We start from the raw sequence: 20,500 nt of genomic DNA on the forward strand, positions 1-20,500 counted from the left end.
CTGAGATGGTAAAAGAATGCATGTGTGATGTTGCAATGAGGAGAACTGAAATATTAGCTGAATTTCACAATTTGATGAGGCCATTCAGAAAACACCATGCATTTTATTAGAATCTACAGAAGAGGACAGGCCACCCCTCATAGCCTGGTTCCTCTCTAGGTTTCTTCCTAGGTTTTGGCCTTTCTAGGGAGTTTTTCCTAGCCACCGTGCTTCTACACCTGCATTGCTTGCTGTTTGGGGTTTTAGGCTGGGTTTCTGTACAGCACTTTGAGATATCAGCTGATGTAAGAAGGGCTATATAAATACATTTGATTTGATTAGCTGTGGATGAATCAACAGATAACACTGATAATGCCCAGCATCTGGTGTTATTTCAGATGTTATAATGAAACAAAGAAGGAATTCTGTGAGGAGTTGTTGGGCTTAACAAATCTAGAAGCACACACACACAGGAAGAGGATATCCATGAGGTCATCAAAGAGATGCTGACGAAGGGGAAGAGATCTGAAGTCCGTGGTCTCCATCACCACAGATGTAGCTCCAGCCCCGATAGGAAGAGGGAGGGGACTGATTGCATGTTTGAAAAGAGGATCACCCTGACATCACACCACTGCGTCATCCATCAATCTGTCCTGTGTCAGCCTGGGAAAAGAGTATTCTGAGGTCATGACAACGATGATGAAACTGATCGACTTCGAGAGCAACGTCCTCCCTACAACACCGCTTGCTACGACGTATTCTGACATAGGCAAATGCCAGTTTTGATGACTTACTACTGCACAACAATGTCAGATGGCTCAGCAAAGGCAGGGTTTTGGTACGCTTTTGGACCAAAGCTTTCTTATCAGATCAAAAGAGTGACAAGGCAACTCAGTTTTTTGAAAATGAGAAGAAGATGGAATCAGTTACATTTTTGACAGACATTACGTCACATCTTAATCAAATGAATGTTAAGTTGCAGGGACGGGACAACATAGTGTGAGGGTGAAGATGGCGCGAGAGGTGATGGCTGCTGTTTATGCACTCTTAACCAACTGTGCTATTTAAAAAAAAAAATTGCGCATTGTTTGTAACTTATTTTGTACATAATGTTGCTACCGTCTCTTATGACTGAAAATAACTTCTGGGCATCAGAACAATGATTACTCACCTTGAACTGGGCGAATAATTTTTCTTTAATGAGTTGGACGAGAGGGATTTACTCCAGACACCCAAACCGGCCCTCATCCCCGTCATTCGTAGGAGAAAGAGACGGAGGTTTTGCGGAAGGAGCTCGGGGTGCCTTTTGAGGATCCGGTGACAAGTGGCTACTCTGACTTTGCCATCGGTACTATTGGCCAACATACAATTGCTGGATAATAAAGTGGATGAACTACAAGCACGTATGTCCTACCAATGGGACATTACCTGTAATATCTTATGTTTCACCGTGTCGTGGCTGAATGACGACATGAATAACACACAGCTGGCGAGTTATACACTGTATCGGCAGGATAGAACAGCAGCCCCTGGTAAGACAAGGGGTGGCGGCCTATGTATACAGCTGGTGCACGATATCTAAGGAAGTCTCGAGGTTTTGCTCGCCTGAGGTCGAGTATCTCATGATAAGCTGTAGACCACACTAACTACCTAGAGAGTTTGTCTATATTTTTTGTAGCTGTCTATTTACCACCACAATGTCACATCCTGACCACAGTAAGATGTTATTTTCTATGGTAGAGTAGGTCAGGGCGTGACGGGGTGTTTTGTGTTTTCTATGTTTTGTATTTCTATGTTTAAGTTCTAGTTTTTCTATGTTGGTTGTTTTAGTTGATCTCCAATTGGAGGCAGCTGGTCCTCGTCTCTAATTGGAGATCATATTTAAGTAGGGGTTTTTCTTCCTGGGTTTTGTGGGTTATTATATTTTGAGTAGTGTTTGTTTCTCTCTGCGTGACGGTTTGTTGTTTTGTTCATTCAGTTATTTATGTATGGCAAAGTTTCACGGATTTAATAAAATGTGGGACTACAACCACGCTGCACTTTGGTCTGCTCCTTTGGACAACCGTGACACACAAACAGATGATGGCACTAAGACCGCACTCTGAGCTGTATACAGCCATGAGCAAACAGGAAAACACTCATCCAGAGGCGGCAGTCTTTTTTAAAATGTATTATTATTATTTTATTTTTTTTAAGGGGTGGATCAGCTTAATATTGCGGAAAGATTGTTGCTTCCATCAATGTAATTGTCTGTATCATTTCCAATCCCCATATTTTTTTGGTAAACATATATATATCCATATACATACACGTATGCAAACATATATACGTACACATACCTATATAGATATAAATATATATTTTTTAAGAATATACCTTTATTATTCCCCGCAAACCCTGTCAACCTTCCCCCAATTGGAGTAAACTAATAAACACTTAGGCTTCTACCTCAGTTTATACATCTTATACACATTTTACAGACAATCTATTTTACAATAGTTACATTTTGTTTGTTTTTAGTCCTTCCTCTATTTCTGATGTCCATCCAGTTTGATTTATATTTGTAACTGTGCTATTTCACAAAATTTCTGAACCTATATACATTTTACAGACCCTGTATGTTTTACATTGGTTATCTTGTTGTTAGTCCCACCCTTCAGCTCCATTCAACCCCTCCCATCTATCGCTCAACATCATCCATTTTGGTTTTCTATTTTCCATATATTTTTCAACTGTGCTGTGATGCTTCACAAAAGTACTGAACCTTTCTGTTCTCATAGCTTCTACAGATTGTCAATTAAAAATAAATTTTTTTGCTAAAATAATTATTATATTATTGATTGATTATGGCTTTTCAAATCACCCAGTATTGCTATCTGCAGCGTTAGTTCTAGGCAAATGTTGTAATTCTTCAGCCATTCCTGGACCTGTGACCAAAAACGAGCTACATATGGACAATACCAAAATAAATTATTTAATGACTCTGCCTCCTCACAGCAAAATCTGCAGAGCTGGGAAGATTGTATCCCCCATATATATAACATTCTATTGGTTGCAAGAATTTTGTATAGTAATTTAAATTGAAAAGTTTGAAGTTTTGAATCTGGCGTTGTTTTGCGTATCAGTTCATAAACCATGTGCCATGGAATGGGTACATTGAAAATCTCTTCCCAACTATTTTGCAATTTAAATGACACAGCTTTCAGTTTTTTTGGTCCTTAAATAAAATTGGTATATGTTTTTATTTATCACACTTTTCTTTAACCATTTATGTTCTTTAATACAGGGCCGCCATACAAGTTCCTGTAACGCCCTGGTCATAGAGAGGGGTTTTTGTTCTTTACTTTGGTTAGGCCAGGGTGTTACATTGGGTGGGCGTTCTATGTTCTGTGTCTATGTGTTTGTATTTCTTTGTTTTGTGTGTGACTCCCAAATCAGGCACAGCTGATGTTCGTTGCTGTTGATTGGGAGTCACACATAAGTGCATGTTTTTCCGTTGGGGTTTTGTGGGTGATTGTTTCTGTTAGTGTTTGAACCTGACAGGACTGTTTTGGCTGTCAGTTTTCTTTTTTTTTGTATAGTGTTCACGTTGTTTGTATTAAATTCTCATGATGAACACTAACTCCGCTGCACCTTGGTCTCTCTCTTCAGACAGCCCTTACAGAATCACCCACCAAACCAGGATCAAGCAGCGGAGGAGGAAGGAGCAACAGGAGTACAGCGTTATGGACTCGTGGACATGGGAACAAATCCTGGACGGAGAGGGACCATGGACTCAGGCTGGGGATTATCGCCTCCCGCAGTGGGAGATTGAAGCGGCGAGAGCGGAGAGGCGATACTATGAGGAGAGAGAGCGCAACGAGCACGAGAGGCAGCCCCAATAATTTTTTTTTGGGGGGCACACGGGACAGTCGGTGGAGCCGAGGTCGGAACCAGAGCCAGTCGGGCTGACATTGGAGGTGAGCGAGGGGTGCGAGGCAGAGACTGTGACGGAGTTATTGGGGAAATTAAAGGAGAGAGAGATGAGAGAGCTGCTAGTGTGGTGCATAAGGCACGGCATTCGCCCTACGGAGTGTGTCGTGGAAATAATGTCACCTGAGGCAGCTCTCCATACTCGTCCTGAGGTGCGTGCTGGTTGTCTGGTGAAGACTGTGCCTTCGCCCAGAAACAGGGCTCTTGCATGTCTTCCCAGCCCTGCACGTCCTGTGCCTACGCCCAGAACCAGGCCTCCTGCATGTCTTCCCATCCTGGTCAAGCCCGTGCCTCCTCCACGCACCAGTCCTCCAGTGGGTCTCCCTATCCTGGTCAAGCCCGTGCCTCCTCCCGTGCCTCCTCCACGGACCAGTCCTCCAGTGGGTCTCCCCATCCTGGTTCGTCCTGTGCCTCCTCCAAGGACCAGTCCTCCGGTGGATCCCTCCACCCTGGTCTCTCCTGTGCCACCTCCTTCCCTGTAGCTCAGTTGGTAGAGCATGGTGTTTGCAACACCAGGGTTGTGGGTTCGATTCCCACGGGGGGCCAAGTACGAAGAAAAAAAAAATGTATGAAATGAAAATGAAATGTATGCATTCACTACTGTAAGTCGCTCTGGATAAGAGCGTCTGCTAAAATGACTAAAATGTAAAATGTCCTCAAACCAGGCCTCCAGCGGGTCTCCCCAGCCTGGTGAGTCCAGGGCCTGCGCCCAGAGCCAGGCCTCCTTCATGTCTCCCCAGCCTGGTGAATCCTGAGCCGGATCTGCCAGAGTGGCCCGCCGTGCCGGTTCTTCCGGAGTGGCCCGCCGTGCCGGTTCTTCCGGAGTGGCCCGCCGTGCCGGTTCTTCCGGAGTGGCCCGCCGTGCCGGTTCTTCCCGGAGTGGCCCGCCGTGCCGGTTCTTCCCGGAGTGGCCCGCCGTGCCGGTTCTTCCGGAGTGGCCCGCCGTGCCGGTTCTTCCGGAGTGGCCCGCCGTGCCGGATCGTCCCGCCTGTCCTCCGGAGCTGCCAGAGTCGCCCGCCTGTCCTCCGGAGCTGCCGGAGTCGCCCGCCTGTCCTCCGGAGCTGCCGGAGTCGCCCGCCTGTCCTCCGGAGCTGCCGGAGTCGCCCGCCTATCCTCCGGCGCAGCCAGAGTGGCCCGCCTGTCCTCCGGAGCTGCCAGAGTCGCCCGCCGTGCCGGATCTTCCGGAGTGGCCCGCCGTGCCGGATCTGCCGGAGTGGCCCGCCGTGCCGGATCTGCCGGAAAGGCCCGCCGTGCCGGATCTGCCGAATTGTCCCGCCTGTCCTCCTGATCTGCCGGATTGTCCCGCCTGTCCTCCGGAGCTGCCAGAGTGGCCCGCCTGTCCTCCGGAGCTGCCAGAGTGGCCCGCCTGTCCTCCGGAGCTGCCAGAGTGGCCCGTCTGCCCGGAGCCACCAGAGTCGCCCGTCTGCCGGGCACAGCAAGGGTCGCCCGCCAGCCGGGCGAAGCCAGGGTTGCCCACCAGACCTTCGGCGCGGCCAGGTGCGCCACCTAAGAGGGCGACGCCAAGGGTGGGGCAGGGGCTACGTCCCGCACCTGAGCTGCCGCCGTAAGAGGGCCCACCCAGACCCTCCCCTTCAGTGTCAGGTTTTGCGGCCGGAGTCCGCACCTTGGGGGGGGGGGGTACTGTAACACCATGGTCATAGAGAGGGGTTTTTGTTCTTTATTTTGGTTAGGCCAGGATGTTACATTGGGTGGGCGTTCTATGTTCTGTGTCTATGTGTTTGTATTTCTTTGTTTTGGGCCGTGTGTGACTCCCAAATCAGGCACAGCTGATGTTCGGTCCTTACTTTTTTCCCCTTCTACCTGCCTCTTCCATTTTTGTGGTAATGCTGCAATTAATTGGTTGTAATTTGGGGTAGAGCAGACATTTCCATATGTCTGTGTTAGCTGCATGTGTGACAACTCCACCAGTCCTATTTATGATATCATTCACTAAAATTATAAATTTTTTAAACATTTCTTCGAATTAAAAAAAAAAATTGATTAGTATATTTGAGTTTAACCACAATATTTGTTGTATTATTTGTTCTGTCTTTTCAGGTGGATTAAACTGAAATTGCAACCAACTTTCTAAGACTTGTTTAAAAAATAACGATATTTTGGAGATTATTTTCTTTTCTAACAACCAAAAGTGAGCAGGTGTAATCTGAATAAAGGGAAAAAGACCATTCTTGAACATCTACATTTTTTTGTCATTTAGCAGACGCTATTATCCAGAGTGACTTACAGTAGTGAATGCATACACTTCGTACATTATTTATTTTTGTACTGGCCTCCCGTGGGAATCAAACTCACAACCCTGGCATTGTAAACTCCATGCTCTACCAACTGAGCCACAGGGAAGACCAAGGATGAACATAGGATGAGACATTCCTACCAATTTACTAGAGAACCCGTTTGGATTTAAATAAACTTTTGTATGACTGATGCCTCTAGTGAGAGGTCTAATGCTTTAATATTTAATCATTTCTGCCCTCCGAATTCATATTCGTTATATAAATAGTCCCTTTTAATTTTGTCTGGCTTCCCATTCCAAATAAAATGTAATATTTTTTTGTTAATATAATTTAAAAACATGTCACTAGGTGTAGGCAAAACCATAAGCAAATAGGTAAACTGTGATATGACTAAAGAGTTAATCAGGGTGACTTTTCCACATATAGACAGGTATTTTCCTTTCCATGGTATCAAGATCTTATCTATTTTTGCTAACTTTCTATAAAAATGTATTGGAGTGAGATCGTTTCTTTCTTTTGGGATTTGTATACCAAGTATGTCCACATCTACGTCAGACCATTTAATTGGTAAACTACACATTAATGTAAAATGTGCATTTTTTGGTTTTAATCCAGAGAGGATAGCAAAAGTATCTAGATCCTCTATTAGGCCGTGGAGAGATTCTAATTGTGGTTTTAGAAGAAAACGTGAATCATCAGCGGACAATGACACCTTAGTTTTTAACAGCTAACATTTTGATGGCAATAATAAATAGATATGCTGATAGTGGACAACCTTGTTTTACTCCTCTAGATAGTTTTACACTTTCTGAGATGTAGCCAGTATTTACTATTTTACACCTAGGGTTACTATACATAACTTTAACCCATTTTATAAGAGATTCCCCAAAATGGAAATATTCTAGGCATTTATATATAAACTTCAGTTGTACTTCATCAAAAGCCTTTTCAAAATCAGCTATGAAAACCAGGCCTGGTGTCCCCAATACTTCATAGTGTTCTATTCTTTCCAGTACTTGTCTTATATTATCTCCAATGTATTGTCCATGTAAAAAAACCTGTCTGATTAGGATGAATAATATCTGACAATACTTTTTTAATTCTAAGCAGCAAGCATTTTGCTCTGAATTTTGCATCACAACACTGAAGTGTAAGAGGTCTCCAATTGTTTTAATGGACTGGATCTTTATATATACTACTTGGGTCCTGTTTCAGTAATAATGATATCAGACCTTCTTGTTGAGTGTCTGATAATCTACCATTTATATAGGAGTGGTTAAAACATGCTAATAATGGTCCTCTGAGTATATCAAAAAAAGTTTGGTATACTTCCACTGGTATGCCATCCAGCCCTGGAGTTTTCCCAGCCTTAAAGGCCCCAATTGCATCAAGAAGTTCCTCCTTTGTAATTTGGCCTTCACATGTGTCTTTTTGTACAGATGTTAATTTTACATTACTATTAGGAGTAAAATCCATACAATTAGTTTCAGTTAGTGGAGATGGAGGAGACTGAAATGAAAACATATTCTTAAAGTACTTTACTTCCTCTTTCAAAATATAATTTGGTGAATCATGCGTGACTCCATCATTTGTAACAAGTTTCAATATTTTTTTTGGTAGCATTTCTATATTGAAGATTGGAAAAGAATTTGGTGCATTTTTCCCCATATTCCATCCAGTTCGCTTTATTTTTATGATATATAACACTGGATCTTTCTTGAATAAGTTCCTCCATTTCTTTATGTTTTTCCTCTAACTTATTCTCTGCCTATATGGTACAGTTTTTATTGCTATCTAACTGCACTGTTAGTCCTTCAATTTCTTTTGTTAATATGGACTCTTTTTGATCTAAATTGCTTTTGTTTTATAGATTGTTTTTGTTTTATAGAGTACTGAATTGTGTCCCATACATTGTGTCCCATAAAATAAGGGGATCTGCTGTACCTATGTTATGTCTGAAAAAGTCAGTTATAAATTCTTCTGTCCTTGTTCTAAACAATTTATCATCTAGTAGGCTTTGATTAAATTTCCAATATCCTCGCCCACGTGGACATTCTGTAAGAGTAATATATATGCCAATTATGTGATGATCCGACTGCATTCTGTCCCGTCAACACTTTTTTAAAACTTTTGGTGCCAGAGAGAATGGCATAAGAAAATAGTCAAGACGACTAGCTTGATTAAGCTGTCCATAATTCTATCCTCCTGATTCCTGCTTACAAGCAAAAATTTAAGCAGGAAGCACCAGTGACTCGGTCAAAAGCTAGTGGTCAGATGAAGCAGAAGCAAAGCTACAGGACTGTTTTGCTAGCACAGACTGGAATATGTTCTGGGATTCTTCCGATGGCATTGAGGAGTACACCACATCAGTCACTGGCTCCATCAATAAGTGCATCGATGACTGTATGTAATAAGTCCCCACAGTGACTGTATATACATACCCCCAACCAGAAGCCATGGATTACAGGCAACATCCGCGCTGAGCTAAAGGGTAGAGCTGCCGCTTTCAAGGAGCGGGACTCTAACCCGGAAGCTTATAAAAATCCTGCTATGCCCTCTGATGAACCATCAAACAGGCAAAGTGTCAACACAGGACAAAGATCGAATCGTACTACACTGGCTACGACGCTCATCGGATGTGGCAGGGCTTGCAAACTATTACAGACTACAAAGGGAAGCACAGCCGAGAGCTTCCCAGTGACACGAGCCTACCAGACAAGCTAAATTACTTCTATGCTCGCTTCGAGGCAAGTAACATTGAAACATGCATGAGAGAATCAGCTTTTCCGGACGACTGTGTGATCACGCTCTCCGCAGCCGATGTGAGTAAGACCTTTAAACAGGTCAACATTCACAAGGCCGTAGGGCCAGACAGATTATCAGGACGTGTACTCCAAGCATGCACTGACCAACTGGCCAAGTGTCTTCACTGACATTTTCAACCTCTGCCTGACCCAGTCTGTAATACCAACATGTTTCAAGCAGACCACCATAGTCCTTGTGCCCAAGAACACTAACGTAACCTGCCTAACTGACTACCAACCCATAGCACTCAAGTCTGTAGCCATAAAATTCTTTGAAATGCTGGTCATGGCTCACATCAACACCATTATCTCAGATACCCTAGACCCACTCCAATTTGCATACCGCCCCAACAGATCCACAGATGATGCAATCTCTTGCACTCCACACTGCCCTTTCACACTTGGACAAAAGGAACACCTATGTGAGAATGCTATTCATAGACTACAGCTCAGTATTCAACACCATAGTGCCTTCGAAACTCATCAATAAGCGAAGGACCCTGGGACTAAACACCTTTCTCTGCAACTGGATCCTGGACTTCCTGACGGGCCGCCCCCAGGTGGTAAGGGTAGGTAACAACACATCCGCCACGCTGATCCTCAACACGGGGGCCCCTCAGGGGTGCGTGCTCAGTCCCCTCCTGTATTCCCTGTTCACTCATGACTGCACGGCCAGGCACGACTCCAACACCATCATTAAGTTTGCTGATGACGCGACAGTGGTAGGCCTGATCACTGACAACGACGAGACAGCCTATAGGGAGGAGGTCAGAGAACTGTCAGTGTGGTGCAAGGACAACAACCTCTCCCTCAAGACAAAGGAGATGATTGTGGACTACAGGAAAAGGAGTACCGAGCACGCCCCATTCTCATCGACGGGGCTGTAGTGGAGTAGGTTCCTTGGTGTCCACATCACCAACAACCTAACATGGTCCAAGCACACCAAGACAGTCGTGAAGAGGGCACAACAAAACCTATTCCCCCTCAGGAGACTGAAAAGATTTGGCATGGGTCCTCAGATCCTCAAAATGTTCTACAGCTGCACCATTGTGAGCATCCTGACCGGTTGCATCACCGCCTGGTATGGCAACTGCTCGGCCTTCGACCGCAAGGCACTACAGAGTGTAGTGTGTACGGCCCAGTACATCACTGGGGCCAAGCTTCTTGCCATCCAGGACCTCTATACCAGGCCGTGTCAGAGGAAGTCCCAAAAAATTGTCAAAGACTCCAGCCACCCTAGTCATAGACTGTTCTCTCTGCTACCGCACGGCTAGTTGTACCGGAGCGCCAAGTCTAGGTCCAAGAGGCTTCTAAACAACTTCTACCCCAAGCCATAAGACTCCTAAACATCTAATCAAATGGCTACCTAGACTATTTGCATTGCCCCCCACCCTCCCTCTTTTACGTTGCTGCTACTCTCTGTTATTATCAATGCATAGTCACTTTAATAACTCTAACTCTACCTACATGTACATATTACCTCAATTACCTCAACTAACCAGTGCCCCCGCACATTGACTCTGTACCGGTAGCCCCTGTATATAGCCTCACTTTTGTAATTTTTTTGAGGTATTTTTCTTAACTGCATTGTTGGTTAAGGGCTTGTAAGTAAGCATTTAACTGTAAGGTCTACACCTGTTGTGTTCGGCGCATGTGACAAATAAAGTTTGATTTGATAACAGCATTCCGGGCTTTCCCCGAAAGAATTGGAGCTTTTCAAGAATAAGCTCCAGGGACAACCTGTCCACTTCCCCAATATTCTGGTGCAAACGCAGGGAGACAAAGATGTTCCCAACTATGTTGATTTCATCCAGAAGCTGATGGATAACTTCACTGTTGGAAGAGAGCTGCTGCTGCTCATCCAGAACTCCTTCTTGATCACAAATGTGACAAAGTTGTCAGAAGAAGCAAAACAGATCTTCAGATGGGTAGAAGTTGCATCACTGTAAACGGAGTTGATTGAGCTGCAAGAAAATATGTCTTTGAAGGAGCAGGCTGGTGACTGTGACCCTGTTACTTTCTGGGGAAAGATGGTGCCTGTGGCTGATGTCCCGGTTCTCAAGAAACTGGCACTATACAGCCTGACCATGTTTGGCTCCACATACAGCTGTGAATCAGCCTTCTCCACAATGAACTTACTTAAACACCAGGCTCACTAATGAACACTGGCACCAGTATCTCTAAGAGTTGCTCTCACACCATTTTGATTAATATTTCATGGCCCACAGTGATGACCTGTGCATTCAGATAATTTTTGTTCTCCATAAAAACTTTATTAAAATATGTTTGGTTACTTTAAGGCCTGTGTACAATGTTTCACATTGCACTTTTTGCATAGACAATTATGCAACCACTTTTGTTCTTCAGCAATGTTGGACATTCAAAAGAAGTTGAAATTCAAATTCTTATTCTCATTTAATGTACATTTGATATAACATGTTTCCAAAGTCGTAGATGAATACATGTGTTAATACGCTGTACCACAGCGACGATAAAGGACGATATCCATCCTTTGCCACCAAGGAAATTTGTGTCACTGGTCCTTCTCAAAAAGTAGTTGAGTTCCCTTGTTGTAGAGCATGAACCCTGCAGGAGCGGGTCACTACTTCGATGTTTGCAGAGAACGACAGGGTGTTGTCCAGGGTCACCGTGATGGAGAAGTCTTTGAGTGGACAGGCCTTCCCCAGGATGAAGAGAAGTTCCATCTTGTCGAGGTTGAGCTTGAGGTGGTGGGCCGACATCCAAGTTGAGATATCTGCCAGGCATGCAGAGATGCGTGTCGCCACCTGGGTGTCAGAAGGGCGGGGGAAGGAGAAAAGTAGTTGAGTGTCATCCTTATAGCAATAGGAGAGACCATGTGAGGATATGATGGAGCCGAGTGACTTGGTGTATAGAGAGAAGATGAGAGGGCCTAGAACCGAGCCCCGGGGGACACCAGTAGTGAGAGTACGTGGTGCAGACAGTGGTCCTCTCCACGTCACCTGGTAGGAGCAGCCTGTTAGGTAGGATGCAATCCAAGAGCGTGCAGAGCCGGAGACGCCCAGCCCTGAGAGGATGGAGAGGAGAATCTGATGGTTCTTGGTGGCGAAGGCAGCGGATAGACCGAGGAGGATGAGGACAGAGGAGGGAGAGTCAGCTTTGGCAGTGCCGGAGAGCCTCCATGACACAGAGAAGAGCAGTCTCGGTTGAGTGACCTGTCTTGAAGCCTGACTGGTTAGGATCAAGAAGATTTTTCTGAGAGAGATAACGAGAGAGTTGATCAGAGATAGCACACTCAAGTGTTTTGGAATCAATAGGCTGGAGGAAAGTGGCTTTAGCAGCAGATACAGAGGTCGAGAGGAGCAAGTGAAAGGATGATAGGACCTCCAGTAGTTTAGTTTTCCTCAATTTTTCACTCAGCTACCCGTAGCCTTGTTCTGTAAGCTCGCAATGAGTCACAGCAACTGAGCAGGAGGGCCAAGCCGGCTGGGAGGAAAGGGGACAGTGCGAGTCATAGGATGCAGGAAGTGTGGAGAGTAGGGTCGAAGAGGCTCCCGAGTGGCGCGGCAGTCTAAGAGAGGTAGCATTGGCACGGCGGTCCAAGAGGCGTCACTGTAGTACCTGGTTCGAATCCAGGCTGCATAACATCCGGCCGTGGTTGGGAGTCCCTTAGGGCGGCGCACAATTGGCCCATCATCGTCCAGGTTTGGCCTGGGTAGGCCGTCATTGTAAAAAATAATTCTCTCTTAACTATAATGCCTAGTTAAATATAAATAAGAGGCAGAATCAGGAGGGAGAAGGATTTAGCAGAAGGGAACGCTGTTAGGATAAGAGAGAGCAAAGATTGTGACGGCGCATGACCATCTGGGTAGGGGCTGAGTGGTTAGGGTTGGAGGAGAGATGGAGACAGAAAAGGAAACAAAGTAGTGATCAGAGATCTGGAGGGGGTTGCAGAGAGATTAGTAGGAGAACAGAGATCTGGAGGGGGGTTGCAGAGAGGTTAGTAGGAGAACAGAGATCTGGAGGGGGGTTGCAGAGAGGTTAGTAGGAGAACAGAGATCTGGAGGGCGGTTGTAGTGAGATTAGTAGGAGAACAGAGATCTGGAGGGGGGTTGCAGTGAGATTAATAGGCGAGCAGCCTCTAGTAAAGATGAGGTCAAGCGTATTGCCTGCCTTGTGAGTTGGAGGGGATTGGGAAAGAGTGAGGTCAAAAGAGGCAAGGAGGGGAAAGAGAGAGTTAGAAAGAAATTAATTGAATGCAGAGGTTGAACTCCCAAGTACGAAGAGCAGTGAGCTATCGTCAGGAAATGAGCTTGTCAAGCTCATTGAGCAACTCTCCAAGGACACCTGGTGGGTGATAGATGACAATAATGTTAATCTTGAGTCGACAAGTGACAGTGACAGCATGGAATTCAAATGAGGAGCTGGACAGGTGAAATTATCCACTTAGGAGAAATGTGTAGACCTGTATCACCAACGCGACGACCAGATTGACTACTTCGGTAGTCAGTTGAACAGTTGACACATTGGTGCAGCTGGCTTCCGGATTAATCAGGTGGGTGTTAAGAAGCGCAGTTTGGCGGGTCATGTTTCAGAGGACGCATGACTCAACCTTCGCATCTCCCCGGCCCGTTGAGGAGTGGCAGCGATGAGACAAGATTGTAATTGGAGATCAGGAATTTGAGAAGAAAATGGGTGTAATATTTATATATATATTTATTTATATTTAAAACACATAGTTGACAAAGCTACAAAAGAGCAAAGTGAGAATCTGTAAATAACTAGGTTAGATGAGAGAGTGGTGTGGAGCATTCCTCGAATAACTTGGCAGAACCATCTTTGTTTCGGTGACGGTCTTAGTTTTGCCACAAAACCACCACTGACACGTCCGCTGCTGCTTACAGCTGCTGCTGAGAAACCAGGGGAGACTGAAGTACTAACACTAATTGATAATTGCCTCGCAGAGGTGGAGAGCAAACCTTCCTGTACTAATTGCTGATTGCCTTGGAGAGGTGAAACCACTTCCTCTCCAATACAGGCACTGATTACCAAAACTAGTCACAAATTTCCCTGCCCCTTGATCCTGGATGATGTGTCAGCAACTATCTGCAAATAATGAGCAGTCAGCAGCTCACACCAAGTAGGCTGCTGGGAAGACAGGAAGCACCTAAAGTAGATGGCCCTCGTTCACAAAAAGACAGTACTATACCACAACAGATAAAGACAACAAAAAATGATACTTATGACTCCTGGAGATATCAGGAGTCCTCCAGCTATAGAATGAAGTCCCAAGCCGTTGCAGCTTTCAGGAGTTGCCTGTGTTACAATAAGTTGTCTTTCAATTCAGTTCATACAATAAGTTATATAATATAACGTTTTCCCCACATGTAGCTTTCTATTGCCCTATTTCGGCTGCTCTCCGCTATAGCCATGGAACACCTTGCTACACGGATTCGGGCATGTGCCGATATAGCTTCTGTTCAAATAAAAGACACGCAACACAAAATGTCCCTATATGCAGACGATGTTCTTTTGTTTTTATCCAAGCCTAAAACTTATATCCCCCCCTTACTTAACTTGATGAATACATTCAGCTCATTCTCTGGCTACAAGATAAATTGGCAAAAAAAGCGAATTGATGCCGATATCACGGCCTGTGGATATGCAATTTCTGCAATCTACCCCATTTAGAACAGTGATAGACAAGTTCACAAGCCTTGGCATTGTAGTGACAAGAGATCTTGATCAGCTATTGAAAACGAATTGGGACATGAACATTTATCAGCTTAAACAAAATATAGATTTTTGGAAAACTCTGCCTATCTCCTTGGTTGGTCGTATAAACGCTATTAAAATGGTTGTCCTACACAGGTTTCTTTATCTCTAGGTATTTTCTTCACATACCCACTGTATACATTGACAGCCCGATTAGCCTGAATCATGCTTTCCACCCTGCGTTGGATGATATGATGTTTTCACAGTGGAGGGAGAAGGGGCTTACAGCAATTGGTCATTTATACATGGATGGTCAGTTAGCTTCATTTCAACAATTACAGGGAAAGTTCAACATGCCAACAACACATTTTTTCAGATACGTCCAAATCAGGAATTTCTTAAGGACACATATCCACAGTATGGCATTAAGCCAAATAATCCTACATTAGACAGCCTGATCCTTGTCAAACTCCATTCAAAAGGGCCGGTCTCTAGACTGTAGGATGTGCTACAGGCCCACATAGAGGTATCCACAGACACTATTAAAAACATGGAGGTATCCACAGACACTATTAAAAACATAGAGGTATCCACAGACACTATTAAAAACATAGAGGTATCCACAGACACTATTAAAAACATGGAGGTATCCACAGACACTATTAAAAACATAGAGGTATCCACAGACACTATTAAAAACATGGAGGTATCCACAGACACTATTAAAAACATGGAGGTATCCACAGACACTATTAAAAGGGCTTGGGAACAAGAACTTGGTTCAGAAATCTCAGATGAGGACTGGGTAGAAGCTCTCAGGATTATAAACCACAGTTCTGTGAATGCCAGACACAATTTTGTACAGTTTAATTTTAATTTTGTACAATTTTGTACAGGTTACATTACTCAAAAGTGAAACTGAATCAAACATTCCCGGACACACCACTGTGTGAGAGGTGAGAGCAGGATGAGGGGACGTTGACCCACTTATTTTGGACACGTCCTAAATTACATGCTTTCTGGGCTCTCATTTCTGATGACTTATCTAAAGCCTTCGATAGAGTTCTAGCCCCAGACCCATTTATCGCTCTGTTTGGTACAGTTGATGGGAATAACCAGGAGGAGAAGGCTGTCTCTCTTTGTACTCTATTAGCCAAAAGGCTCATATTGCAATTTTGGAAATTGGAGACTGTAACTATCTTTGAAATGTGGCTAAAAAATAAAAATAGTCAGTACCTTGTAGTTAACTCTCCGTCCACATAGAGGCGCTGTGGTATTGTCTTGCCACCCGCTGATACAGGCGGAAGTGAGCTTGCGAGTGGACTTTTCTTTCTAGTGAACATCGTTCTTTCCTGGTGGAAGAAGCTAACAGCTGAATAGCTAACTAGCTACCAGTCAACTTAAAATGTCTCAACAACAGTCGTTTCATGTGTTTTTAAATGAGCGCTTAACTTCGGCTGCTGTGGAGATTTTCGGGGAAGTTGAGAAAACGGTAGTGAAATACCAGGAGGAGAATGATCGGCTACGGAGACTGCTGGAGATCACATCAGAGGTTCAACTATGTAGAACAGGTACGTATGTACAGTGCATTCGGAAAGTATTCAGACCCCTTCACTATTTCCACATGAGGTTAAAAAATCTGTCCATGTGCACTTGAGCAAAGCACTTAACCCTGATGTATCCTGTAATTGCTGCAGATAAGAGCGTCTGCTAAATTACACACATTTCAAGTGTAACGTATTGTACTTTTGGAGTAATAACAAAAAAAACGTAAATAAGAATATAATATGTTTCTGAACAGTTATACATTCATGTGACTGCTACTATGATTATGGATAATCACGAATAAATGATGAATAATGAAGATCATATCCGTCAAAATCAGGAGTGAAGATCATACACCTCCCTCCTTACCAATAACAGGGGAGGTCAGCATTTTGGGGGGTGATGATCTTTGTTCCTTTTAACTTTCTCACTTGTCGTCATTGAAGATTCATTCATTATTATCCAGAAACAGATTCTATTGTATTTACAATAAAAGGGACTCCAAACTTACACAATACATTATTCACCATTCAGTTCCTATTGGGCAAAACCCACAACACAACCAAAACAAACTGCAAATGCATTCAACAAGTATGTGATTTCACAAGCTTAATGTGTGTAAGGAATATGGGATCAAATACTACACTTCTGACTACTGTAATACACTAAGTTAATTTATCCAAACGCTTTTGACTTATTCACGTTGGGGGACTAGATACATAAAGTGCTTTGATTTCTAAATGGTAAAACAGATATTATGAAAATTCCCTCAAATAAAAGGTGACATTCTGTACTGTCACCTCATATAAACATTTGATCTCAAATCCCAAATTCTGGAATATAGAGCCACATTTGTAAATGTTAGTTTCACTGTCTAAATAAATACATAGGGGAGTGTAAACCTCTGCTATTCCTTCCCTCCAGACTCCCTGCAGCTCTCTGTCTCTGAAGAGGAGGTTCCCCCTGAGCAGCAGGAGTGGAGTCCCAGTCTGAGGCAGAAGGACCCAGAGACCACAAAGATGAAAGAGGAACAAGAGGAAGTCAGGACCAGTCAGGACGAAGAGCAGCTTCAAGGGCTCGTTGATACCAAAGACTCCATATTCAGTCCTTCCTGTGTGAAAAGTGAATGTGATCAGATGGACCCACATCAAGAAGCCATACTAGCTGAACACCCAACTCTCAGTCCACTGAAAACGTCTAAACTACAGTCGTTTCGTTTGTTGTTAAATGAATGTTTAACGGCATCTGCTGCTGTGGAGATTCTTGGTGCGGTTGAGGAAACTGTAGCAGAGTACCAGGAAGAGAATGATCTGCTACGGAGACTGCTGCGGAGGACACCAGAGATAAAACTATGTAGAATAGGTTTGTACGTAGATCTAATACCTAGCTAGCTACGGTTCTACTTAGTTAATAAACTGTTTCCGGTAACAGGGATCTCCATTGCATCCATTTTTAAAGAACAGTTTATAATATAGCTAAGATTCACCGGGCATAATTAAAAAGTTATCTGTCAGGAAAAGATGATTGAAATAGCTTATGAAGCACAGCCTTTCTGACTCCAATGCATTTCATTAGAGACTGTGAGTACGTTTACGTTCACACTAGTAATTCAATATTATATTGATGATGGCAGTAGGCAGAGTACGGCTTCAGTCCTGTAGACCCCTGACTCTGCTCATCTTAAACGCCGTGAGGTCATAATAGAAGTAAACATACGGTGATCAAAACATCTAGTTTTCTGAGAAATCTTTCAAATTATTAGGACGTGTACAAGCTTTATTATAATATCAAGTTTGGGAGCAGTACAACTATTTTTATCTGTATTGCACATTATTTTAGCTACTGTTGTTATTTTGGATCAATACAAATAAAGACATTTTCAATTAAAAAATCATTGAGCTCTATAATTCACATTTGTGATTCAAGTGTTGTATTTAATTCTGTAATATATAAATAACATCTGTTCCTTCTCTCCTTCCCTCCAGACTCCCTGCAGTTCTCTGTCTCTGAAGAGGAGGTTCCCCCTGAGCAGCAGCACTGTGAGCAGGAGTGGAGCCCCAGTCTGGGGCAGGAGGACCCAGAGACCATACAGATTAAAGAGGAACAGGAGGAAGTCAGGACCAGTCAGGAGGAAGAGCAGCTTCAAGGGGTCTTTGTTACCAAAGACTCCACATTCACTACTTCCTGTGTGAAAAGTGAATGTGATCAGGAGGACCCACATCAGTCCTTGACTCTTCCCCAAACCCAGACTGTGGAGAACAGAGAGAGTGACTCTAAACCAGTGGATCTCAAACCTTTTGTCACTGTGACCCACATTAAGGGTCTTAATATTCCCTGTGACCCTCCAGATAATCAAAACAATGCCTCCAGCCACAGCTCAGCTGTAAGCAGCTACACAGTAGGACTTGACAGCAGCCCACCATTGGATCCCAGTCCACCATTGGAGAAACACTGTTCCAAACCCAGCACCACAGCTAGAAGAACTCACCACTGCCGTGACTGTGGAGAAACGTTTGCTCTGAAAGCTGACCTGCAGAGACATGTGACTCTCTTCAGTAAGATACCCAGTGAATGTAGTTCCTGCCAAAAACGCTACAACTCCACCTGTAAACTGAAGGCCCATGTCCCACTCTGTCACGGTGGGAAACCCTGCACCTGCCCTGTTTGTGGAAAGACCTTCAAACACAAAGGATTTCTGTCCAGGCACATGAGGATTCACACAGGAGAGAAACCATTTATCTGTGGTGACTGTGGGAAAAGCTTCAATCGCACGGATTTCCTAACCAGGCATAAACTGACTCACACAGGAGAGAAGCCATTCACCTGTGGTGACTGTGGGAGAAGCTTCAGTCGGAAGGAGAGCTTAACTATGCACAAATTGACTCACACCAGAGAGAAACTTTTTAGCTGTCATGACTGTGGGAGAAGCTTCAATCGGAAGGTGCGCCTAACCAGGCATAAATTGACTCACACAGGAGAGAAACTATTCACCTGTGGTGACTGTGGGAAAAGCTTCAATCAGAAGGTGCACCTAACCAGGCACAAATTGACTCACACCAGAAAGAAACCATTCAGCTGTGGTGAGTGTGGGAAAAACTTCAATTGGAAGGTGCGCCTAACCAGGCATAATTTGACTCACACAGGAGAGAAGCCATTCACCTGTGGTGACTGTGGGAAAAGCTTCAATCGCAAGGATACCTTAAATATGCACAAATTGACTCACAGCAGAGAGAAACCATTCACCTGTGGTGACTGTGGGAAAAGCTTCAATCAGAAGGTGCGCCTAACCAGTCACAAATTGACTCACATCAGAGAGAAACCATTCAGCTGTGGTGAGTGTGGGAAAAGCTTCGGTCTTGAAAGGAACCTAGCCAGGCATAAACTGACTCACACAGGAGAGAAGCCATTCACCTGTGGTGACTGTGGGAAAAGCTTCAATCGCAAGGAGACCTTAACTACGCACAAATTGACTCACACCAGAGAGAAACCATTCAGCTGTGGTGAGTGTGGGAAAAGCTTCAATCGCAAGGATACCTTAAATATGCACAAATTGACTCACAGCAGAGAGAAACCATTTAGCTGTGGTGACTGAGGGAAAAGCTTCAATCGGAAACAACATGGCTGCTCAGTCTGATAAAATATTAATTCAGAAGACTAATCTGCTGACACGTGAAAAACATCCACAAAGAAAGTAAATGAGGACACAGAGAGGGGACTAAGAGAGTATTGAGATACACCTGTGGACCAACTCTAACTGGTCCTCCTGATCCTGCTCAGTCCAATGTCACAGTAATGATATAATGGGGCTGTTGTCTGAACCTGACATGTAATGTTGCTACTCTTTGTGTATGAAATGGACACTGCAGTTCAGACAACCACCACTTTTTAGGTGAACAACTGAGGGATGGGGTTGGAGAGTTGTGAACATTCAATGTCGTAGTCAGATATGGATACAAGATGTCCAGATGTAATGTAGGATTCCCAATAGGTGATTTTATTTGGCCCCAAGTTTTCTGATTAAAACAAGATAATCTATAGAATATTTGTATTTGTTTTTTATTCATTGTTGGACATTTTAAAAATGTATTTAGGGAATATATTCCCAAGTATTCGCACATGTAAATAGATTTACAGTATCAGTCAAAAGTTTGGATACACCTACTCATTCAAGGGTTTTTCTTTATTTTGACTATTTTCTACATTGTAGAATAACAGTGAAGACAAACTGTAGAAAAAGCCCATGGAGTTGGT

The 20,500-nt window shown here is 43.9% G+C and overlaps 1 protein-coding gene across 1 annotated transcript in view; it reads left to right on the plus strand.

Annotated features, from left to right (window-relative positions):
- The window catches only part of LOC115194667 (zinc finger protein 251-like), a 110,782-nt gene extending 90,493 nt beyond the window's left edge, over positions 1–20,289 (plus strand). Inside the window, exons 4-5 of the mRNA XM_029754540.1 lie at positions 17,174–17,611; positions 18,235–20,289. Coding sequence (XP_029610400.1) covers positions 17,174–17,611; positions 18,235–19,841 — 2,045 coding nt within the window. The 3' untranslated portion in view covers positions 19,842–20,289. The remainder of the gene's footprint in view (positions 1–17,173; positions 17,612–18,234) is intronic.
- The last annotated feature ends 211 nt before the right edge of the window (positions 20,290–20,500 follow it).

Source organism: Salmo trutta, chromosome 5, assembly GCF_901001165.1.
Source record: "Salmo trutta chromosome 5, fSalTru1.1, whole genome shotgun sequence".
Classification (NCBI taxonomy): domain Eukaryota; kingdom Metazoa; phylum Chordata; class Actinopteri; order Salmoniformes; family Salmonidae; genus Salmo; species Salmo trutta.